Source organism: Syngnathus scovelli, chromosome 15 (genome assembly GCF_024217435.2).
Source record: "Syngnathus scovelli strain Florida chromosome 15, RoL_Ssco_1.2, whole genome shotgun sequence".
NCBI lineage: Eukaryota > Metazoa > Chordata > Actinopteri > Syngnathiformes > Syngnathidae > Syngnathus > Syngnathus scovelli.
In genome coordinates, this window is record NC_090861.1 from 1,128,127 (window position 1) to 1,152,877 (window position 24,751).

The 24,751-nt window shown below is 43.6% G+C and overlaps 2 protein-coding genes and 1 long non-coding RNA gene across 3 annotated transcripts in view; 2 read left to right on the top strand and 1 right to left on the bottom strand.

Annotated features, from left to right (window-relative positions):
• The first annotated feature begins 45 nt into the window (after positions 1–45).
• stoml3b (stomatin (EPB72)-like 3b) lies at positions 46–2,652 on the top strand. The gene is made up of 7 exons (XM_049743774.2): positions 46–124; positions 1,225–1,328; positions 1,404–1,476; positions 1,545–1,627; positions 1,745–1,948; positions 2,025–2,159; positions 2,285–2,652. The coding sequence occupies exons 1-7, from the start codon at positions 61–63 to the stop codon at positions 2,471–2,473; spliced, it is 852 nt and encodes a 283-aa protein (XP_049599731.1). The 5' UTR covers positions 46–60; the 3' UTR covers positions 2,474–2,652.
• A 730-nt stretch (positions 2,653–3,382) lies between these two features.
• mtus2a (microtubule associated tumor suppressor candidate 2a) lies at positions 3,383–24,722 on the bottom strand. Its single transcript, XM_049743763.2, has 16 exons — positions 24,604–24,722; positions 16,255–18,429; positions 15,923–16,175; positions 14,187–14,408; positions 10,352–10,516; positions 9,688–9,786; positions 8,620–8,786; positions 8,425–8,550; positions 7,933–7,999; positions 7,472–7,686; positions 7,277–7,382; positions 7,129–7,202; positions 6,970–7,068; positions 6,783–6,902; positions 6,624–6,721; positions 3,383–6,557 (listed from the first exon to the last, which is right to left on the bottom strand). Exons 2-16 carry the CDS (start codon positions 18,187–18,189, stop codon positions 6,134–6,136), a joined length of 4,170 nt encoding a protein of 1,389 aa, XP_049599720.1. The 5' UTR covers positions 18,190–18,429; positions 24,604–24,722; the 3' UTR covers positions 3,383–6,133.
• Positions 13,164–24,751, top strand: part of LOC125982774 (uncharacterized) — a 42,371-nt gene continuing 30,783 nt past the window's right edge. Inside the window, exon 1 of the long non-coding RNA XR_007486481.2 lies at positions 13,164–13,301. This is a non-coding gene — a long non-coding RNA (uncharacterized lncRNA). The remainder of the gene's footprint in view (positions 13,302–24,751) is intronic.

Consider the following 24,751-nt stretch of genomic DNA (forward strand, 5'->3'; position numbering starts at 1 on the left):
CGTCCCACTTCTTCCCACTCTCACTCAAGTGACTCTCACTTCACTTTTTCCACCCAGTATATGGAAATGGAGGACCGAATGGAGAGCCAGAGGCCGACGGGGATGAGTAAAGAGGTCTTAATATGTAAGTTTCACTCGATTTGACTTCCATTTGTAGCTTTTAAGATGATCACAAACAAACACTTGGGATGATTTGCTGCTTTTGATAATCAAGCTTCAACAAAATTTCAATCAGCCAAATGTACATGAGAGCAACTTTATTGTGTGTATTGCTTTTACCTGTGCAGGTAAGGAAGGTCCAAAGCAGCCTCGGGCATTGTATAGCTCCATCGTCATAGAGACACACTGAGATAAAGCGTCCGTCTCCAAAGTATGTGACTGTGAGCTGTTTGTGCGTCCGTGGACGTTGAGCACAGCGCTTTATCACAGTATTATCATTCCACAGGTGTCCGTTGTAACAAAAGATATGGCGCAAAAGGACATTTAAGATCTTTCTAAATTTAAATGTGCTTTATTGTGTATTTATTTTGATTTTCACTGTCAAATATGACACATTAGATTATAATTTACATTCCTGCTTTACCATATGGGTAAAACCATGTGTGTATAATGTTTAGTTATGAATGGAGATAATGATGTTGTTGATTTATTGAAATGATACTTCCTCTGTGACATTACAACACAGCTCAGAGCGCCATAAAGGGGGGGAAAAAAAAGCAATCATGTGACTCAGTGTCGCAATGATGCCGGGTGATATGCGACCAAGTCATTCGTTTAAAGCAACACTGAAATTTCCTTTCGTTCAGTGGTGGGGAATCTGCACATCATGTGATCTGACCTCAAAAAGACAACAATGCTGATTGTCTGCGCAAGGAAAAAGCAAAATTGATGCTTTATCCGTGTTAAAAGACAACTTCTGCGGATATTTACGAAGGATCAAACTCAGGGTCATCCTTTCGTAATATTGCAAAGTGATTTACAGTGGAAACTATGACGCGTATTGAAAAACAAACTCTTCCCAGAATTTACTTTATGAGCAAAGGAGACATGATAAAGCTTGAGTCAACATTTTATTGTTTGCAGTTTCTTTGTGTTGAGGCCCTCAACACAAGGGGGAGGAGCTAAACCATTTCAATGGAAATATGAGATGACCACAAACTGATCATGGTATTGTCCTACTGCTGTTCTGATGTTAAATGATCCATTTATTTTCCGTCACTGCAGCTGAGAAGACGGGCTCTTTGGGATGCTGCGGATGGTTCATAGTCATCGTAGTCGGCTTCTTCACTTTATTACTGTTCCCCTTCACCATTTGGTTCTGTTTGAAGGTGTGTGGAAAAAAAGTAGTTTAATTTCCTTTGGCTCTGATGGTGGTTTGAGGTCTTACACGATTGTTTCTGCAGATAGTTCAAGAGTATGAGCGTGCTGTGATCTTCAGACTGGGGCGTATCACAGACAGGAAGGCAAAAGGACCAGGTCTGCTTTTGTAATGTCTCACATCTCATTGATAGAAAAATTGATGTTTGTTCACTGTTTTTCCACAGGAATTTTCTTCATTTTGCCCTGCACTGATTCATTTGTTAAAGTTGATCTACGAACCGTTTCATTCGACATCCCTCCGCAAGAGGTAACGATTGCACAAACCCTCAGAATCATTGCTTGCTTACTCAATCTGACAAAACTACTTTTTTTTTTTGTCCACTAATTGCAAATACAAGATATCAAATGTTATTTCCTCCTCCAGATTCTGACAAAGGACTCAGTGACAGTGAGCGTGGATGGCGTCGTGTACTTCCGTGTCAACGACCCCATCGCTTCTGTAGCCAATGTGTCCAACGCTGACTTTGCCACCCGCCTGCTGGCCCAAACCACCCTCAGGAACGTCTTGGGCACCAAGAACCTGGCCGAGGTCCTGTCTGACCGAGAGGGCATTGCTCACAGCATGCAGGTAAGGATCAACAGATTCACAAGTTTTAAAAAATCTCTAAATACAGGTTCAAGATTATTATTATTTTTTTTTTTAGTCAAATCTGGACGAAGCTACTGACAACTGGGGTATCAAAGTGGAACGTGTTGAGATTAAAGATGTGAAGCTGCCCCATCAGCTGCAGAGAGCCATGGCTGCTGAGGCCGAGGCTGCGCGAGAGGCCAGAGCCAAGGTAATGGGAAACTTGTTTTCCACGTATGCAACCCCAACCCAATTTGCTCGCTATAAACAACCCAACATTGGGTCAGAACCTTTTGGACCTAGCGCCACCCATTGCTTACTACTCCATTTATATAGGTGATAGCCGCAGAAGGCGAGATGAACGCTTCCCGCGCCCTGAAGGAGGCGTCGCTGGTCATCGCCGAAGCTCCGTCAGCTCTGCAGCTCCGTTACCTGCAGACCCTCAACACCATCGCCGCAGAGAAGAACTCCACAATCATCTTCCCCCTGCCCATGGATATGATTACTCATTTCATGCGCAAGTGATGACAGGGTTGACGTTGCTCTTCAGATGCACTTGTTGAATGGGCAATTAACAGAGTTGGATGATTGCTATCATCAAAATCAGTGCCTGTGTGTCATTTGTTATTATTATTTTTTTAATGTAACCATTGCATGCTTTGCCACATCAAATTTAAAAATAAAAACGCTCTTACAGCACTAAATTAAGGATATACATTCCACCTACATAAAATTGATGAAGTGGCATAATGGGATCTTGATTTATTTTAACTTTATCAATTGACTAGCTAGCTAAGTAGCTTACCAGTGGTGGGACATTGTGATTTCCTGTCAAAGTTGTGGAATTGAATAATCAATTCCATACATTACAGCCTTGCAGGGTGGTGTATTGAAATTGACCATGAAAAAAATGTATCTTTATATGATGAATGTTATTCATTATTATTATTAATAATAAAAATATTAAATGTATTTAGAAAAAAATCTTTCTCTCAGAAATCTATGTGGGCTCCTCACATTGATCCCTACCCATGACGTAGCGCTCAGTTTCAATAATGCAATAATAATGCAAATGTTATTTGTTAAAAGTACATTTGAAAAAGATCGCAATTTGCAGTAAATGGTTGCGCCTGTGCGATAAGAAAACTCCGAATGTTCCTGAATGCACCAACAGAACCAATCAACCTGTCGATGACAATCATCTGATTCAACACCTGTCCGTTGCTGCAAACGGGAAATCAGCACGCCGACTTGCTGCAAACTCCAAGTCGACACAATGCAAACAACTAAATAAATGGTTTGAAAATAATTGAATTAAGCACCGAAGAGGACGATCAGGAGCAAAATACCTGCAGGTATCACATCCACCGGTAAGTTGCAATTGCATTCATTAAACGCAACACAAATTCAACAAGTGCAAAATGGAGACAGTAAGAATGTTCAAGTAAACTTTAATTCTTGTGAGAGCTATTCTAACACAACGGAGGTTGATAAGCGCAGGACCAAGTTCCAAACGTATACATACATACATTTGTCTTCAAATGACATTCATCAAGTTGGTCTGCCACACTTTAGAACTACATGTCGACCATTACAATGCTAGAAGTTCAATGCAGAGAAATAGCAAAGACTGACAAAGCATGCTTCTATTAGTTTCTTGGTGCACTAAGACACAAGTTGTGTGGTAAATGTATTTACATTCAAAGCCAGAACAAACACATTCATTCTCTCAGGACCAAATTGTGTCATTTACCTTCAAATTCAATTACTTGAGGAAAAAAAATTACAAAAAGCCAAATAGTGCTTTAAAACAAAACACAATTTACAAATGCAACCCTTGTGTAAAAGACAATTATGACTTGTCTCATTCTAAGTGCTACATATTGACATTAAATGGCTGCTACAAATGCAGTATTGTTTAGACAAGAGGTCGTTTCATCAAATCACGTGAATGCTAGAAAATACATTACATTTCCCCCCCCCCCACATTCAGAGCGAGATACAGATGTCCACAGGACACACTGGTCAGGTCTTGTTGAAATTATATGTATCTGTTATTTATAGTGTTGCAAACTGTTGTTGTTGTTGTAAACGGTATTCTTTTTACACCTGAAGTGACCCTGAAGTACAATTGTAAATATTTGAAAACACAGTGACTGAGTGACTGGCAGTTTTTGTACAATTAACATCGTCATCCAAAAAGAATCAATCAAATGCCTTTTTTTTTTTTTTTCCGTTCACATTCCTCTCTTTAAGAGCGTTTAACCCTGTCTACCAACCGTAGAAAAAAACTTGTAGTCCCTCGTCATGACATACTTTGCTTTTCATGGCTATTAAAAGTGCTGGTATGGCTAATTAGCGTCAACTTTACAGTTTGTTTTGAGAAAAAGAAAAGTGCAACACAGAAACATCATGTTTCGAAATGCTGGAACACGGCAGTGGGCAATCTTTTGGGGACTTATTAATTCCATTGTTTTTTTTTTACAATCTTTAAATCGCAACAAATGTTTATAATTAGTTCATGTGTAGGTCCCCCCCCCCCCCCACCACTGCCTGCTGTAAAAGAACACATGACCAGTGCCCTCATAGAACTCTTTTGTCTCATCATTCTCTCTGACATAAGTTTATTTACAGCAGTTTGTTTTCATGCAAAGACTAAATACCTTTTCCGCTCTTTAACAGGACACCATTGGTGTAAACGGATTGAAAATCAAGATGACTTGGTCAAAGCAGCCCCAATGAGCACCCTGTGAGTACATTACAATCCTGGTTGATTTCTATTGCATTTGTTTTTATTTTATGAAAAAATAATGGACCAAGTAGAAGTTATGAAACAAAGACATTGGAAAGAAGTGAAACTCCCTGAAAGATAACATTTGAAGCGTTTGAGAAATTCGATAAAGTTTAGAACATATACTGGTAAATACATGTTCTGATAAAGCAGAAACATCTTTTTTTTTTCCTTTAAAATATTCTTTTAAGAAGAGTTTAAAATAATCTTCACAAACTGAAGTATAACGTTCTGCCAGTGGAACCCCTAAAGTCAAAAAAAAGTTGTACATTTTGAAGAGCGTTATAATTTTTCAGGAAATAGTTATGTGATTTGAAGAATATCACTCCCCAAGTCGATGCTGACTTAAACATTATATTGTTTTCTAGATTGAGAGAAGCCATTTCTATAATCTTGCTGCCCTTCTTAATCAATTTTCTCATAGCAAATAATCCAAGCTGAAACAAATGAATTTATTTTTATTAAAATCAAAGTTTGAATTTGGAGGTTCCACTGTTTCTAGCTTATTATTTTCATTTCAAGACTCTCTATCTCTCCCCTGTACTATTCATTTCCCTCATAAAGTTAGCTAAATAAATAGGCAAACAAACCACAGCAATAATAAGACTGGAAGACATTCACAGTGCATGCGTGCTTAAGTAGCAAAACAAATAGGTTTGAAGCCTCTTTTACACACATGGGGAAGTAGCTGGAATTTTCTTTTTAGAGGTAGTATCAGAACCAGCGATTACCCCCCCCCCCCATTTTTTATTCTTTACTATTTTCCAGACTGAGTTGAGTTCACTGCCATCATTCAGTGCTCATATGTCAAGATTTAGTTTGCAAGTCAAAGCAAAAAATGTTTTTATGCAAATATTTGACTTTTAAACTGCAAATGATTACATTTGGGATGAATTGGTAGTGTGCCAAAATTGATTGCGTTCCACATTGGAGCTTCCACGGGAAGTGAAAGACAATCTATTACATCTTGATGAGGCAGAGGAATTCCCTTAAACCAATTCAAAAGGACAAATATTGAATAAAAATTGACTTTTGCTGGTGAAATGGCGGAAGTAAGGCGCTTTGTTTGGGGATTTAGCTCCGTAAAACAGAACTCAACCCAATGGGCGAGTGTTTAACATCGAATACATTTGCGTTCTGAGCACAGGAGGAATTTGTTCTTGCGTGCCACTTCCTCTCTCTGTTGATCTCCAAAGTGAATTCATTCTGAAACTACGTGTCAAGACTGGAATGAGTCATCTTGCATGTTTGGTAAAAATGACCTTTGCGTGTCAAAGCTTTTAAGACTTTCATATGTCATTGTGGACACAACATAATACATTGCACGTTCGGTGAGGGCAAGGAGAGAGTATTATTATTTTAAATCAAATACGTTTTTTTTTTGTTTTTTTTTTTTATCTTTGCAAAGTGAGACAGGCTACCGAATTGCGATTAGCCGTTGCTCTATGAGTGGGTGTGCACGGGCCCGGTGAGTGATTCTGATTAGTTGCCGATCTGTGGGTGGGTGTGCCCGGGCCGGGCGAGTAATTCCGATTGACCGTGTGGAAGGGCGAGGACGACTGTGGCTGCTGGGGGCAGCCTTGGCAGTGGCTGGGGGAGTGGCAGCCCAGTGGAGGTGCAGGTGACGATGAGAACAATGGAGATGACGGGATGGGGGAGGTAGAGAAGGCGCGATGGAGGGGCGAGGACGAGGGGGACATCAACGGGCTGGTCTGAAGACGCCACAGCAGCTCCTCGTTGTTCTGGCTGAGTCGCTTTTTCGCCGTGCTCTCCTTCTCCACTGATTCCTGGAGGTTGGCGTTCTCTTCGGACAGTTGTCTGGAGGAACAGCACGATCGGAGATTAATTGGATCACAAGCAATGAGTGACAGGTGTTTTTTTTACCTGGATAAAGTGAGGTTCCTTTCAATCTGAGCTGTCAGATCTTCATTTTGTTGCTGCAGAACTTGGAGCTTCTCCTCCAGGAACACATTCTTTTGGGCCTGCTCAAAAGTCACATTTATTTGTCGGACATGTGAAAGTGATGGTTGAAGGGGAGCCTACCACTTTTTCTAGATCTGCGATCTTCTGCTCTTGCTGGTGTATTTGCTGGTTCTTCATCTCCACAACCTCCTTCAAGCTCTTTAGATCCTTCTCAATATGCTGGTACGGAGCTAAGGCATCCTGTTAGCACGACAACATGTTTAGTTATAGCGCCATCATCTGACCATTTGCCTCAGTAAAAACTCACAAGTATCTGTTCGTCGGTGCTCTTCCTCAACGCTTCTTCAAAGCGTTTGGCTTTGTCCCGCAGACTGTGGTTTTGAAAAGTGAGCGTGTCCACTTGATCCTAGAAAAAAAAAAAAGTATTTTCCTCCCAGCTTTGGCTCTAAAAGTATCATGAGCATACCTGAAGAGAAAGCCTTAGCTTCTCAAAATCCTCCTCAAGAAGCATCTTCTGTTGCTCGTGAGCTTTCCTTAAGTCTGTGAGGGAGGAATGAGTTCGTGTGACTCACCAAAGGTCAAATTGTTATTTTTCACGTGAGCTGCAATCGTACCTCTCATGGTTCGGGCATGCTCCTCATGCAGTGTTGCCATGGTGATGTTGTGCATATCTCTGAGCTCCTGAATGGCTGCCTGGTGGTGAGCTGTCATCTCCTCCACCTTCACGCACAGCACAAAGACCAAATGAGAACTTTCAATGACCCGAAATGTTTTGATTAATGTATGAAATCAAATCCGATGCTTGTCACCTGTTCCTGCTGCTGGGTCCTGAGCTCCTCCATTTGCGACTGATGCTCAGCCTTCAGGTGTTCCGTCTCGGCCGAGTGACACTTGCGTAGGCTCTCCTCCACGGCGGCCAGTTCCGTTTCCTGCTGCACCTGCAGCTCCTGCAGCTCTCGTTCGAATGCCGATTCCACGGCGGACTTTTCCAGTTTGAGTCTTTCCCAGTTTGCAGAGTTGGACGCTGAGGGATGAGTTAGAAGCATTTTCAATGTGTGTTCACAGAATACTTCTTTAAAATGTCATTTTGGAGGGAATTTTTATCGTTCCATCCAGAAGAATGTTTTGGGTGGACGGAGAAATAGTTCCAAGGACCTTAATGCAAAATGAGCCCGAAATGGCAGTATTTGTTTCCACTATGTGATGTGTTTAAAGAAAAGAACCAAGTTTATATGTAAGGAACAGGAAATTCTGAGAAATGTCAACTCACCCAGTTGCTCTTTGACCTTTTGTATTTCCTGGAGCAAATTAGTTTCATTCGCTTCTGCGCTTTCATTCTGAAGGGGGGAAAGAAATAAGTGCAAATTGAAAGTTGTGGTTTAGGGAAGAAAAAAAAAAGTTTTGAGCTCTCATGGTTGAGCCACACCATATGGTCTTTTAAGCTGTAGTTCCAGTGGGACAGACAGCAGGTGGCGCCGACAGCTCCTTTTTATGAACAACTTTTCTATTTATGTGCACCGTGGGGCTTGTGATTGCTGCACTCAGACGGCAGCCATAAAGACGTCCCTCCGCTCACCTCACGGGTTAAATCATTCCAGACGACTTAGGAGGGCCGCGAGAGAGATGCTCGGTGACACACTGAACTCTCCCGCAACCTCTCACGAAGAATCTCGCTCGTAATCATCACGCTCGGGGGGGGGGACCGTGCTGTGAATCTCACCTCGTGGTGTTAAATATTGTATGTGATTAAATTAGCACTCACCTTGAGGCGGTAATGCTGAGTAGTGACGATGAAGGCTTCCAAACCCAAAGAGGTCTTCCTCAGTTCTTCTCTAAGGGCCCTCAGTTGCTTCTCTTGCCGCTCACAGCATCCGCGCAGCCTCTCCAGCTTATGTGACCCAAAAAAAAAAATCAGAATAGCAGCAATGCTCCTGCACGGGTTGTCCCTGATTCTCACCTCCTCACGTTGCTCCTCCTTCTCCCTCTGCTGTGCTTTTCTTTCTTCTTCTCTCTGCTGAGCATCTTCCTTCTCTTGCTGCAGCTTCAGGGGAGGAACGCGGCGAGGGGAGCCAGGGGGGGCAGACCCCCGGGCTGGTCCTCCTGCAGCTCGCTGACCTGACTGCACTATAGGGAGGGGAAAGGGTCAATAGATATAGAAATAGCAACGATGAAGTACGACCTCTAAAATATTTCCATAAAATCTGCATAAATTCCTAATCAAACTAATGAGTATCCACCAAGGCAATTTGCCCTGACCTAATGATATTGTGCTCACTCGACAAAAGTTAATTGAATCTTTTGGCAAAAGAATAAGCTGCATGTTTGAATAAGTTAAAGATTACGTTTAACGATGGCGATAATGGCGACGCAAATCCATGTGTGAGTCACCTTGACATCTAGTGACATCACTAAGTCAAAATAAATTAAAATAAAATGATTTGATGATAGCAAACATCACCAAGTCCAAATAAAATAAATGAAAATACCCAGTTAATATTAAGAATCAGAAACCCTGCTTCACACTTTGATTGCCTCGACCTTATCGTTCAGCAAATGAACGCATAGGGAGCGGTCTCCATGACAACCCAGGGGCAGGGACCCAGATAATGAGGGAAAAATCCGTGGAGGTGATACAATGAGACGGGAAGGGTGTACCCAAAGCCATCAATGAATGGAGACCAAAGGAAAAGAGTGCTTGCCATAATGCTTATGAATGATGAGGCAACAACAGAAAGCTACACTGGACAATGATTTCCGCTAGCGTGGCGGCAAGTTTAGCTCCGATTCGGCCACATTTCAACACAATTTTTTTTTTATTCTCCTCATCAGACTGCCACGCATGCACCTTCTCCTCGGTTCTGTCAATACCTCTAAATGCGAGTACGAGAGAGAAAATGCTTACTGTTGAGTAGAAAAGAATGTGTCAGCAAAATTGCACTCGTGTGGAAATAAAGGCAACTTTAGCAAGAATCAAATGATGCAGCCAAGCCCCTTCTGTTGATCATGAGGGATGGGGTTAACTGACCTGGTGACTGAGGTTTGGGCGGAACAACTGCCAGCCTCTTTGGGGAGGACGGGAGGGAGCGTGTTACCTCAGAGCTCCGCTGGAACTCCTTCCTGCCAACTATCAAACATAAAAAAAAGTGTTTTGACAAGGGAGTGGTCATAATACTTTGATACAGTAATAAAGTATTAGATAGATTTATTCAAAATCAGAAAAGTGCTTAATATTTCACAAGAATCTGGGTCAGCTGCTCTCCACGACTCCAAGCAACTTTGCAGACAAGACGTGAAACAATCCTAAACTCAGGATGATACTCGGGATGACTTGATTTGATACCAATCCTTTTGTTGTGTGTCAGATTAAATTTGGTGTAGGAGTGGGTGTGATCCGTGCCTGGATTTAGAACAGTGTGAAATGTGCTACCTTTGGAATTGGAGGCGAGTGTGGGGGCGACAAGGAATCATTTTGTAGTTAACAAAAGCGTCTTATCTAGAGGTTAGGGTGTGTCGGTGCAGAGAGGAAGGAGAAAGAAACTAATTCAAATAGAAAAAAGGGGATTCTGAACAAATCTTCACAAACACCTTAGTTTGGTGTTTTCATTTTGTAGCTCACGACACGTTAAAGTGGAGCAGGGAGTGAAAAGAAAACTCAATTAAAAAAAACAACCAATTATGGTTCTGCTGACCCCCAGGGGAGCTTCTTGGTTGAGCGGGTAGGTATCGGCGCGGTAGTGCCGGGGTAGACGGAGGTTGAAGGCTGTTGCTGCGACATGGCGCGGCTCTCTGGTGATCCGTTGATGGAGGTGCGCCGGTCACTCTATGGAGAGGCGGGTCCTCGCTCACACTTAGACCTGGGATAGACAGATTTTGATATTCTGAATTATTTTATTTATATATTTTATTTGTTAGTATTTATTAATTTTTGTATTAAATATATATTTTAATTATTTTTCCTCAAAATAATCATTTTAATTAGATATTAAGGAGCTTTTGTTTCTGATGATCTATATGCAAGTGCACTCAAAGCCCATAGATTACACAATCTATAAAATAACTAAACCCTCTGCGTGTTTGGTCGATCTCCTCGTACCCGATCGATAACGCCGCGACGCCTGCTCTTCACCACTGTTCTCGCGTGTGACGGATTAAGCAGTTGATTAGGCTATCAATCGGCTCCTTTTAGAATCTCTTTAGGCTCTTGTACACTGGCACCGCTGACAGAAAGCATAGTTTGTGAAATGTAACACAATTACTGTTATTGCGCTCTCTTGGTTTTTGTTGCTCTCTCTCAAAAAAACAAATCTGTCAATAACCGCTAAACTATACCGGTACCCTTACAACAAAAAACTAAAGTAACAAAATACTATGTGGAGTTCTTTCGGCGTTATAGAGATCTGAACTGCTCGAAGTTTAATGTGAATGATAAACAAAAGAGATCCAAAGGTTATACCCCCCAAAAACACCGAACAACCCAGATCAATGGATTTCATGAATAGCAGAGACAAGCTGATGGAGAGCACTGCTTGGCAAAACGGCAGCCCAAGATGGAAACGAGCGCGCGAGGAGGAGATTAAGTCAGAAGGAACACAGCAGCTGAGCTCAGGCGGAAGCAAACAATGTAAAAAGAGATATCAAGACGGATGAGCCGAGGCTGCTCGGATGATGGCAAGCCGCTGACGAAATTGAAAAACACCACAGTTATTAAAAAAAAAGCAATGCTTGATTTATTGGCTAGGTCTTGCAGCATCATCTTGACTCCTTGCAGATCCCCATTCTGGAAATGTGCATTCACTTGATCCCAGAACACAAGTAGAAGTTTAATACTATTTTATTATTTTGTGGCTTAAGCTCACCGCTGTCTGTGAAACACCGCGACACCCGTCAGCTTCATTCTGCGCTGTGCCACACACGACACGTTGTGCAATTTAACGGCGAGTCTGTCATTCGTTCCGCCTATTAGTCCATTTGGAGCAAATTGGAAGTTGCAGCGGTCTTTGCTCTTAAGTCATGATGCTGAGCAGATTTAAAATATCACTATCATGTCTTTTGCTGTGGAAATGTGCCCGTTAATGTAGCGTAGAGGCACTTTTACAGGCCTGAAAATTTAATAACAGAGCATATCTCCACCACATATCTGCAGAAAACGCTTAGGAATGCAAAGTAGTGCATGTCGGAAGCAGTGTGTGTGTGTTGGGGTGGGCTGGGCGGGGGACGAGGCCAAGGTTAAAGCTGCATCCATAAAACACAAAGTAATAGCCTGACAGAGATGAACCTGAGTCCAAGTCTATGGCTAAGATTAGATGCAAGTTCAGATAGAAAAGCTGTCGAAAATTAGAATAAATCATCTCAATGAGTGATTACAAATAGGGACTGGTATAAAATGTATCACTATCTAAAATCAAATGTCAGTACGTTGAGTGATGAAACAAAGTGTGAGCTCGGGCATCAACGCCGTCCGTCACGGCTGCCGTGCTAGTTTTTCTTCCTTTGGCTGCCAAGCGCCATCCATATCCAATTGGCTGTCTCATATCGTGTGCGTCTCTACTCCACGCACGCAAACCATCTGGTTACAGTGAGCTAGCATGAGTCACACAGCAGATCACTCAGAGCTCCAAGCGCTGGCATCTGGGGTGCCACATCCACTCTCCGCCCGGTGCCAGCCTTGCTACATTATTTTATGATCGCCTAAAGAGGAGATTGATTGCAGCGATAATACTGTATTTGTTTTGACTATTGAATTTCCATCAAGCGAATGGGCCCTACTCGCCGGGGCCGCCCCTCCCTCCCAGCTTTGTAACAGAAGCTGCCAATCACAGCGGAATTAACAACGTATTCCCACTGTACTTGACACGCACGGATGCATCGCTCTCCCTCTCTCTCTTTCACATACGTGACGACAGGATGGTGTTAATAGCTAATCAATGTTGTGCGATAACATATACTGCCGCACTTGATAGAATTTAATACTTACAAGCAGCTTTATATACGAGGGCATCGTTTGTGAACTACATTTGATTGCTTTTCCGGCCACTGATCTATAATGCATGCTCAACGCTACCGTTTGTGGCGCCCGGGGGGGGGGCATGTCCAACAAAACGATTTTGTGACAACTTCTATGACCTCGTACGGCATGACGAAGCGGATGGTATCAAGACGTGATCAACTGAGCCGTTAAAATATTTTGCTGATGTTGTTCCCGTCTGTATATGTATAAAGAAACTTTATCTTGAAAGAGGCCAGTCGATTTTGGCAGCAAAAGAATTTTCAGATTGAATACATTTGATGCCACATATCTCAGCCGCTGCTCATTGATCACAGCAGGTTGATCAGCTTTGATGATGGGGAGCCTCAACTCGGGGGAACCCACATTCCTCCATATGGCGCTCCGTATTTCTTAACGATCACTGCTTTCTGTCTCATCCCGAACCCAAATGAGACTGTTTTTGTATGGATCAATGGTGCTGAGCCCAGTTCCCATTCTCTTTGTTTCAGAATGAGGTTCCGGCTTGGTACAACTCCCTTGACTAACGCTGGAAGGATGTGTGAACACTCATCTGTCAATCCGACAGCTCTTTGATCGGATTTCTCGGCGTGCCTTGAGGGGAAAGGATCCCTGCGTGACGAGGGAAAACGAAGGTAGGGCAAACACTCATTCCGACACGCGTAAACAGTGTCAAATGATGCCCATGATAGTTCCAAATCATGATTACTTGTGCAACGCTCTCCTTCTAATTGTCATGTTGCACAGTCACTCACGGGCTGGTTATTTCCCACAAGACCTTGGGCAACACGCCACTTGTACAATGCAATTATTTATAGGTGCAAAATTTCCTGCACAAAGCTTCCATTTGTATAAAATGTATATTCATTTTGAGGAAGAGACATAAATACATTCCGAATCAACCAATCGGAGGGGGAGATGAAACAAGCGCTCAGATTACGTAACGGCGAACGTGACGTACGCCGGAGCTTGAGGAGCTTACGTCAGCTGTAACTGGGAGAGAAAAAGCCAAGCTATGTAGGTCACATTAAAAAGGCATGCGGTTATTTCAAATTCAGCCAACTAACCAGAGCGCCGTATACTTGGAGTACTGCGATGTTATGCTTCTGCAGCATAAAACATGAGTAGGCAGTTAGCGACTCCAGCTGAGTTCTTGCTCTATTAAAAAACAATCGTTCAAAAGACAAGTGTTTGCTCTCATCTTTGCGCGTGTCGGGGAAAAAATCTGTGGCTGAAAGGTTTCTACGGGTAGCTGGAATAGCCAATAACTGTAAGCCCTCATGAAGCTGTGATAAAAGATGTTAAGAAGAAAGCGGCTTTCGCTGTAAATATGACCTAATGAATGTGGATGGGGAGTGTTTATGCAAATGAGGCATAAAAGGGGTAATGAAAACAAGATGGTGATGCTAATGACACTCCCGTGTAGTGATAAAGCTGCCGGCGCAGTGTTTTCAAATGCATCAACCCGTGCTGCCTTTGGGGAAAGTGCACAGGCAGAATATTGAATTGTCCGGACTTACGGTGAGTCGCCCTGTTGGGTTCACTGTCGCTGGAGTGCGCGGAGGAGACGCTGGAACTCCTGACGAAGCCGAACGCTGCCAGGCGACCCACGGGGAGACGGGTGGAGCTGAAGCCGGGGGCGCGAAGGCCTGATTGACTCGCTTTGGGAAGTAGGGATCTGCCGTTTGGCGGCTGCGCTTGTGCCGATGCCGGAGCCTCAGGGGCGAAAACCTCATCGTCAGCTAGAAGAACAAATTGTGTCAAGAGTTTGAAATATATTGAGCAGTATGTTTACGTAAGGGCAACACTGCTATGTTGCAGTGAAGTCGTTCATCATTATGTGCTGATTTTGCTTTCAATTTGGACTTTGCTCCATTGACACTTTTACAGAAGAATGCTGCTTTTGGATTTGTGTGGTCCTCCTTGTAGGCTGAATTCATTCCCAATCTAATGCCACGGGCTTTTAAAATGCGTAGAGCAATTTGGAGCTTAGCTTGTTTTGACAAGAAATCCTTCAGTCAAGCCAATCAATCGGGAAAATACACGAATGAAAAAAAAAAACCCTGTAATTGTTCTTGGACAAAGGGAGGAATCCCTACCCCCCTGGTGGTAAACACACATGCACACACACTCCTTAGGGTCTTGCAAGGTTTCGAACATTATCCCCTGCTGTCTGCAAAGATAAGGCAGGAAGGCCTCCCTCCTTCCCACTCCCAACACATCAATCCATGAACAAAACCATTTCATGGGTATTGGGCTAAAATGGCGAGCGAAGGTGCTCTCGCCGCTACGGCACCACCTCTTCCCGCCTCTTAGCCTATTGCTCCGAGTATTAGATTGGAGTTCGCTGCTCTCGAGTGCACAACTGTGGATCATTAAAGATAAATGTCCCAATTTCCCTCCTGGCCCTGTTTCTGCTCTTCCTCTTCAAGTGTGTAGTGACAGAATAGATTGTGACAAATATCCACTTAAACCTGAGCAGCACAGCTCCTCTTGCCGCTGACTGAAAACACACAGATGAATGGAAAGAAGAAATGAGGCTGCAGGTGTGTCGCTACCTCAACGGGAACGAATGCTGTGCAGTGTTGGATTGCCGATAGTTTTGGATCCAGCAGAAAGATGGTGACGTTCATTAAGAGTTAATTGGAGTTCACTTCAAAGCTTGCAGGTCCCAGAAGGCCAAGCAGCATGAATCAACAAAGATTATCATAAAAAGATTGGACTCAGAGTAGCACGATGCTAATAGTCTACGTATAGAGATGATCGTCATTGATGCACTATAGCTTGATTTTCATATTAGACCCGGGGTGAGAGCCGTTTAAATATTTATGGAGGTGAGAAATGGAATTTCAACCCATCAGTGGGTTAGTTGATGAGCACATTTCCAGTATCACTATACCCGTGACCGCCATATTGCAACATACTGCAGGTGCCAGAGGTAGAGAGTGAATTGTCTGAAGTCGAAATGAACCTGAAGGAGGGGGAAGTGAAAACGGGTCGGGTAGGAATTCTTTTTGCTTCATAGACGCACGCAGCCTCTCGGAGCGGGACCTTTCCCCCCGGCTCAGAGCAGTGTGCATCTTCAAATCCTCCGACTGGATGGAGCCGAATTTGAGCAAATGCATTTTAATGAGCTGCTTTCATCTCAGATCAAATTTGGCAGAACATTGCTACATCTACCTCCTGCAGACAGATAGCAGCTTTTTGGGTGTGTCAAATCTCAGCAAGATAAAATGAAATTGGACAAAATTTTCACCTGCGGTATTGCGGCTCTTCTGGCTGGCTGCTAAGCAGGCTTGTTGAATCGGTTGGCTGATTGTTGACCTCTGACTCGCACTAGATTCTTTGCCTTTGACTGAGGCGGAAGCCGTCCTGGTCACAGCTCCCAAGCCTAAACGTAAACCTCTGCCAGAACGCAAGAGACTTCCGCTTCCTCCAGTCTGAGTAGCTGTCCGAAGGTGTAGTGGGTCATCTGCAGAACTCTCTTTAAAACTAGCAGATCTGCTGACCTAAAAAACATGGATACAAAACAAATCTTTATTCTTTACAACCGTATTTAGTGTGATCAGAAATAAAAATGAGACCTACCTCCGAGTGTGCTCCGTAGAAGTCGTCCGTTTTGCTGGCCAGCTTTGGGGGCGCCGTATAGCTGTGGTTATGCGTCAGAGGGACGGTGTTTGTAAGTCCTGGAGCTCGGATACTCCTACTCAACACCCCTGACGGGAAGATATTTGCTTGCATGTCTTTGTGGAACTTGTCGTAAAGCAAGTTGGAGGCACTGAGTACTGGTGCCCCTCTGGTTTCCTTTTCAGGCTTAAAGGGGCCTTTCGGAATATCTTTGAAGGAACCGGGTGTTGCACCTGTACCATGTGCGTATGTGGACAAGCGTGCTGGTAAAGACGATACCTGATAAGGTCCGTCAACAGCCTGAGGCTTGAGTTGAGGATTTTTACGGATGTAAGTGATGATTTTTGGACGGACTCCTTTGGGTTTAAGTTTGGGTGAAGGAGAGCTGTCTTTGGGGCTGGAGTTGGGGGAGCTTTGCTGGTTGTTTAGAGGCGCTTTGGGGATTCCTGTTAGGTTGGTCTTAACTGGTGCTCTCATATCGTGGCCCTGAGCTGGTGCCTTTCTATCAGGGCTGCCTCCTGACGGGGTGTGGTGTTGAATTCCTCTACGTGGATCCTTCGAGATGAGGTACATTGAGGCCTGCCTGTTTGGTGAGCCCTGGGGTGTCCTGAGAGGGGAATGGGGAGGTGTAAATGTTCTTTTGGGACTGGAGCAATTCCTTCTGTAGGTGAACTGAGTCTGGGGTTGTCTCTCCATGGTAGAAGATTTGGAGGAGGTCTTTGTCACGGAACCTGGCTGCTTTTCCACTAACAAAACCTCCTTTTTGGTCGCCTGGTTGGGCTGTCTGGATTGGAAGACTCCATATGTGTTGTAAAGGTGTGAAAAATCGGATGGTTCACGTAGAGATGATTTTGTAAGCTTTTTGTTTGCGCCGTTGTGAGTGTGGCTTTGTGAAACTGTTGATCGGCCAACTTCAGAAGCCTGACCGCCAAGCTCTTCTAGGTTATGAGCTCGACCCATTTCTGACTGACAAAGCGGTCTGACGAGCTGTTGTTGCCTTGGTGGTAGAACTCTTTCTTCAAATCCAGCCCTTCGTCTTTGGCCCAGACCATCACCACCATTAGAGGATGATCCATTTTTGTACTGGCTTCTCTCATCTTGTGTTTCATCCTGACTGTGCCATTGATCTTGTTTCTCCTGATAGCGCAATGGTGGAGGCTTGTCATCGACTTGATGTGCACTTCTTGGAGCTTGGGCTGAGGTAGCATAACAAATGTCTGGCTTAGAGCTGGGCAGACAGATAAAAGTAGAATCCAGGGTGCTGGACAGACTTCCACTGAGGTTCATTGTGGCCAGATTGGAGACAAACACGTTGGTTTCCGACTTGGACTGCTTGAGCCCTCCTCTCCCCGCGTTAGGGTTCTCTTCTTCGGACGAGCCTCCCACTTGCTCTGTACTACGACATGTATTCTTTCTCCACTCCTCTTTGTCCCTCCGACTTCTGCTCTCCACTTTGTTGCTGTCGTTGTCGTTCCTCCTCACCCCAGTTGAAGTCGAGCTGGCGGTTGAACTGGAGGATATCGACATTGGACCCTCATCTTTACCTTCTCCTGTGCTTCCCCCATCTTCGTCGTCTTCTTCTTCATTTGGGTTTCTCAAGAACGGATGCATGTCCGGACACTCCACAAGCTCGATCTCACGGAACCCAGAGTCGGAACACTGCTGCTCAGAGCCCCAGATGATCATCTTGTCGTGGGATTCACTTTGTGATACCAAAGGTGGGAGTGAGGTGGTATTGCATCCTGTGTCCTCTAACATTCCTCCTTGATCACTCAAAGAGGTGAATTGATTGGCGTTATCATCGGCAGTGCGAGGGAATTGGATTGGAGCTTTGTTTGCCATCTTTTCCGCTCTCTCAACAAGCCCATGTCCCTTGAAACTAGTTGGGATGCTCATTTTGGATTGTTTCTTTTGAGCGTTCAAAGATACCAGGCGGATACCTTATTAATCCCAAAGGAAATTGGGGAGCCTGAGGCCATTGATCGACTTATAAAAGAGTCTCTTTTGCCCAGGTTTTTGTGACGCTGTGATGATTTTTTATTTATTTTTTATATTAGTTCACCACTCATCTTGCGTTCCCTTTGAGCAAGCAAAACAGTTTGCGATGGACTTTGCGTTGAGGAATTGTTTTTGAATCTGAAAGGAAGAAAAACAGACTATAAGACAATGATTTTCTGCAATTAGATCATTTTCTTTGCAAAGGCTCAAAACAGTTTTGTGTTTCCGATAACTGCAATCCAAATCAGTGTGTTCAAAATGTAAACGCAAGAGTACTACATATTCAGGTCAGCTCCATAAATTGTAAATTGTGATGAAGCATGGCTGCTGAACTTGAAATGTATTTTGTTTTCATGTGGTGCAGTGTCTGTGTTTCTGCAGTCGTTGAACAATGTGAAAACATGCTGGTGTTGAGGAGCAAAAGCAAAGTAGCAGCCCGGTACGAATAAATCCATGTTGTTGGCCTGATCTCCACGGGGGGGTTAACACTCTCCTCAAGCACACCATATGGCTGATTCTACCATCACTCGCTCGTGTTCAACATCACACTCGCTTTCCTATATGTGATATTAAGCATGAAAGCAGAAAAAGACAGTTTGCTGTATTTTGATGGATTGCTCTGGCCTGTTATGAAAATCATGTCGTGAAAATATTTACCAGATACTGTCTCCAACACTAATGTATAGAACTGTACTGTCTATTTTTGTTTTGGTAGCACAGGTTCTATCGTAAATGATTCCATGGTATTTATTGGAACACGAGCTGCTGTCGGTAGACAGGCACAAACAAATTGTACGGCTTATCAGCGTGCTCTCATCTCCACTCTGCCTCACTGCTAATATTTGCACACAATTGGCGCAGGCAAACAAATGATCTGGTAATTACAAGAGCAGACACTGAAATCATCGGAAAAGCTTGGAGAGCAGAAGGATTTGTGAGACTGAGCGCACCACTGCTTTAAAGGGAGAATTTACTGAGATGACATCTTGGTTGATTGATCTCAGTGTTGATGCCCGTGCTAGCTATTGTTTATGTAAGAAAAAAATACATTACAGTATGAATTAAAAGACCGACTGAGTATTCCTTGTCACGAGCATGAGGTGAACAAGGTAGGAGCATTTATAAGAAAGATTTCCTTTGCTTCACATGACTTCTGAACTCCGCTGGGAGAAATGTTAGATGCAAAAAAAGAGCAGCCCAGCTTCCGTTGTCATGGAGATACCATCCATGAGAACGACACAATCCACATATGGTCTTGAGTGAGTGAGAAAGGTCAGCGCCAGAAAGAGACACTCGCACGTTAGCGGGATGCTTTTAAACCGACGGACGGCTCATGCATACTCGACGTTCTGTCGCCGTCGTGTCTTTGTTAGTCGTCTTGAGCCACGTCCCAAAGGCAATGAAAACCAGAGCCGAATTAAGAGTTTAATGTCAACATCTCTCAAGGGAACTCAAATAAAACCAACAAGTAGATAAAACGGGAAATAAAGTGAAATATTAAATTGGCAAAATGTTATCTTCAAGCAAGAATGGTTGTTGATTAGATGATACAGCTACATATGGATGTTAGGAAGAGCTGGGGAGAGAGAGGACTGTTTGTTTTTGAACCAATCACAAGGAATTAATGAAGATAACTTCCCTTAAAGACTTCTAATGAGCACGTAATGCCTCTCACTGACAGGTCCACACGAGTCTTACGTTATGTCACGCTATCTGAGCCCAGTTAGTTTTAAAGCCGAAATTAGTGGTGAATTTAATTAAAGATTAGGAACGGGATGTTATGTTTACCACAAATTTTGCTACTTGTGTAGGAAAACAGACGCTCGATCTGAAACTCTTAATGTGCAACATTAAGGTGGCTGTCTAAATAGGAAAGTAGTACTTCAGTCATTGCAATCTAAGAAATGAAGCTTTGTATGTTGCCGCAGTGGATATAAAAAGTCTGTTTTTGTGATGTATAGACAAGTTAAATAGTCTACATATGTTCAAGAAAGCCTTTGTTGAGATTTTTTGTAGGATGCAGTTAAAGGAAGCTCTTTGTTTTGCACAAAGCCGACCACCACCTTCACGTGCTCCCACACACTAGCTTTTGTTGTGGCTCCGGTAGCACATGTGGATATTACAGAAGCCATTTGTCGTCGGCACTTCCCTTTATTGCTCTACCTCCCCCACCCCAACAGAGAGCAGACAGGTTTTCCACAGCGCGATCCCAGGGGGGAACCCCACTTCGCACACTTAGGCTCACACTCCTGCCGCATCATCCGCACTCTCAATGTGTAAATTCCCCGGGAGTGAGGACACAAATTTAAAGCGCGTTGACGTGAGCATAACTCTAATTTATGACTGTGGAGTGGTCGCACACCACATCATTAGATGTAGCGCTGTGCTTACATAAAAAAAGCAGTCGAGCAGTTACGGCTTGACATGGACACTTTCTCCTCTGCGACTGCACGTACAGCACAATTTATTTGCGTGCTTGTAATTAATCTCTAATGACGCCCTTTTCATCCATGTATATTTTTAGCCCCTTTCCCATGGCTCAAAGGTATGCATGAGAAATTGTGTTTCCGTGACAGCTTGCCAGCCAATTGATTCCAATAGATTTCAAGCATGCTTGTCTTGTCATCCAAAATAGAAATTCCCTCCTATTACGCATTGACTTTCTTTCATGTTCGTGGAATCCGTCAGTAGGATAAAGCTTAGTGGGAGCATCCATTGAGGAATAAGATGGCCTTAATCATGCAGCCATTCTTCCCTTTCACTTCTGCTAAACAGCAGAGAGATACGCTTGAAGAAGACACAATAGAATTACTAAAGACTACCTATGGCTTTTGTGGACGTGAAATAAGCTAACCCGGGCAATGCAAGAGGTTGCAATGTGTGGAAGGGCTTGAAAAATTTAAAACTGTCTGATAGGAATTTTTAAGATTATTTTTATGAGGAGCTGAACGTGCAAAAAGAACAATAATATGACAACGCGGAGTTAATAAAGTAGGCTGACGCAATCAAAGCCCATTCTCAAACTCCAATAATCCACCCTCTCCCTTTCTCATTTCCCTCCCAGATATATTCCGATGCTCATTGTAGCCCAGGGGGAATTCATTTGTCACCACAAGGCAGGCTCTAACAGGATTTGGGGTCAGAGTGGGTGTTTGTTCATAGCGTGATGTATGAGGAGGAAGTAGAAATCACATCATCTGCAATAAAAGCTGATTTATTTGCACGTTGCGGGCAATGTCAGCTACCTGCTAAGAATGCATCAGAAAATACTCGTAGACTCGTAATAGGATTTTTTTTTTTAATATAATTGCGGGGAGCATGCGCAAAAGGCTTTGACTCCATTTGCCAATTACACCTCTGCTAAAAATAGAGCACTCATTAACACAATTGACACCTTGAAAATGTAAAGCCGTGAAAGTCAAACGCATTTCAACGTGCGCCGTTTGTCGAGACGCCACCTACGCACTCAGTTGGCGACCGGCGAGAGGAGACAAAGAAGAAAAGAACCAATTTGGCACCCTCATGATCAACCTTTTCCTTGATTGGTTTTGTTACACGAGGCTTTTGCCAAGTATAGCAATTATTCAACGATGTGTCTTATGAGGATGGACCGGAGGAAAAACAACAAAGCAAACAAAGAAAAGAAAGCAAAAATAGAATGCGGAGTGTGAGCTGTTGTCAGGTTTGTGTTTATGGATTTATTGACGACCGACCTAAAGGCCACGGGGAGAAGTTCTTGCACGGTGGCTCTGCATTGTTATTAGCAAACTGGACGAAAACCGTATGAGGAGACAAAGAAAGGGAAAGAAATGCAGACCAGGTTCAGATTGCATAAATGCGTGGGATTCCATTTGGGAGCGCCAGGAAGTTCGCCGTTGCCCACACAAATGTACCAGACAGACAGACATAATGCCGGAAATGTGCAGACAGCGTGGATAAAGAAAGCATCCACTTTATCGTCTGAGTCATGTCTGTTAGTCTTATAGAAGACAAAAACCCTGTACGGCAGGTGCTGCACAGACAGACGGAGAGAGCGAGAGAAAGATTTTTCCTTTAGCCTTGTAATGTGCAAGTGTGTAAATGCAATGAACAAGTGGCACTGAAGCACCAAGAGGCTGGGGGAGGGGGAGCTGGCAAAGAATCACTGAGGTGAAGGCAAACCATCGAGCGAGCTGCTTCTGGTGGAAAAAATATGGTAATGCCTTGAACTGGCTGTGATGAAAAAAAAAAAAAAGGGAAGGTGCTGCTATAGAGAGAAGCAAATATTTTTCATTTAACATATTACCTCTATTTTGAGTGTGTTTTTTTTTCGTGAAAAAAATGAACAGAATGAGCTCTTGGACTTGGTTGTTTGGCAGTTTTGTGCCATCCTTGAATAGTCACTTTAGGCGTTAGAGCCTTTTGCATTGTTGCGCCGTGTTTGAATCGAATGAGTGTGCACGTGGATTTGTGTACGCTGGTTGTAAGCGAGTGCGAGCAGCGGCTGCCTCTCTGCGTTCAACCTCTTTATCCAGTGTCCTGCCTGTGACTGTGGGGAGGAGCTGAAGCAAGCCACCTTCCAGACAAAGGCAGTTTGGAGCACCCACGTTGCAAATAAAAAAGATGAGGGAGCCCTCTTTGTTGTTTTGCACGCGTTTCAAAAATCCACGACATAATAGCCACCACCGCAGAATTGAATAGATTTGCATTTGTTTGGGTTCAAGCAATGTGCCGACACTAAAATGACAAACGCAATGAAAAGATTTACAAGAGTGCAATGGCAACATTAAAAAGTAGGGACGTTCGATAGTACCTTGTTTTAGTTCTGTTCTACTCTAATCTTGATTAGTCACTGATACCAATACCAAGTGCAGATACATAAAATGTCCCTCTAAATAAACATGAATAAAATAATTAAATTCATTAAAATAAAATGACTAGCTCCTGATTGAAGATATCACCTATCTCTATTAAAAATAAAATAAAAGTACAGTTGTCCCAATTTGATCATGTGGTCAGATTCGTAAGTGATAAATGTTCCTTTGCCCCACAATAGAGCTGCCAAGTGGATTGGCAAGATTCTGTGACATCACATGCATGCTCTCTGTACTCTTTCCCCTTCACCTTTTTCTATTTTTTCCCTTGCCCCCCAGTTCTGTCCTATAAAATGACCTTGAAGGTCACACCCTGATATGTCTCACCTGCACCGACACTGCAAGCTACCAAAGTGGCACCCTCCCTACCTCCCCCCTTCACTGGCAAGAGATCTGCTGAATTGATCGTTGTTCAGACATTGCAGAGGTCAGGCCTAATGAATCAATCACGCGTGCATCAGCATCCCCGACCGACCGACCGGCAGCGCAAGCCAAGGCCGGAGGCGACCACGCTTTGATGCAGTGTCAAATCACACGTCTGCGTGCTGTGCCCATATTGGCCAGATTGGACTAAATAGCAATTGTGGCAACATCTAGTTCAAATGAACCTTCATTTTTAAGATTCTTTTTTTTGGATCAGATAATTCTACAGTGCAAGAATTGCACAAAATCAGAAGTACTAACAATCACACGAGTGAGCTCCTTTGTGCACGCGTGCAGTTCAAGGGCAACTTGACCGTCACAAAACACTCGATCAGGACAAGAGACGGACGGCCGTCTGTGGACGACATGTCCTCCATGTGCTTACCTTTTGTTGACCCCCACCCCCTCCCTTTTCTCTTCACATGCCCGCAGCGCCAGCGGTATCAACTGAAAACACACTTGCATGCAAAACGGACTCAAAGCTTTTCAGGATTGGACATTATAAAAAAAGCCCATGAATGACTTTGGAGACCAATAACCAAAATAGAAACGTGTTCCCAAAAGAAAGCTCAATGATTCATGCCTCATCTGGAAAGAGTTAAGTCAGCACCACAGTGTGTCAAATCACATTGAAATTTCAACTCTTTGGGCCCTTTGTTCATATTGATATTCCACTTAATAACATCTCCCACCCCACCGGTGTCATCCCTGTGTACAGTGGATCATCACGGGAGTTCCACCTCAAGCTCCGATAAGCTACACGTGATCATTAGCGACTTGACCTGCCGCATCCATCATGTTTGCCGTCTGACCTCACGTCACTCAGCTTTACAGCTGCGGCTCAAGTTGCGCATATCAACACACATAAAAACCCCGGCCCTCTCGTATGAGGAATAAAAATAAGTAAACATCCATTTTTTTTTTTTTTTAATGAATGTAAATTAGTCAGGCGTAGGATGCTCATTCAATGACGGAAGATAATGCAAACTAGAAAATCACAAAATGTATTTTTCAGTCAAAAATATTCAGGACTTACCGTCATATGCACTGGCAGCAGAAACACGCGTTTGCCTTGCACTCTCCGTCTTTCTGGAGGAAATGGTGCTAAGAGAGGTGGAGAGAGGAGAGATGCTGCGGACAGGAGGAGGAGGAGGAGGAGCTGATGGTGCTGATGCTGCAGCCAC

Excerpts from the sequence above, each read along its gene's own strand:
- mtus2a (XM_049743763.2), bottom strand. The coding sequence starts at position 18,189 with ATGAGCATCCCAACTAGTTTCAAGGGACATGGGCTTGTTGAGAGAGCG. Across the intron at positions 10,517-14,186 it reads ACCCAACAGGGCGACTCACC|GTCTAAGTGTGAGCGAGGAC; the intron begins GTAAGTCCGGAC and ends TGTCTATCCCAG. Across the intron at positions 8,000-8,424 it reads CTCAGCATTACCGCCTCAAG|AATGAAAGCGCAGAAGCGAA; the intron begins GTGAGTGCTAAT and ends TCCCCCCTTCAG.
- stoml3b (XM_049743774.2), top strand. The coding sequence starts at position 61 with ATGGAAATGGAGGACCGAATGGAGAGCCAGAGGCCGACGGGGATGAGT. Across the intron at positions 125-1,224 it reads GAGTAAAGAGGTCTTAATAT|CTGAGAAGACGGGCTCTTTG; the intron begins GTAAGTTTCACT and ends CCGTCACTGCAG. Across the intron at positions 1,949-2,024 it reads GCATTGCTCACAGCATGCAG|TCAAATCTGGACGAAGCTAC; the intron begins GTAAGGATCAAC and ends TTTTTTTTTTAG.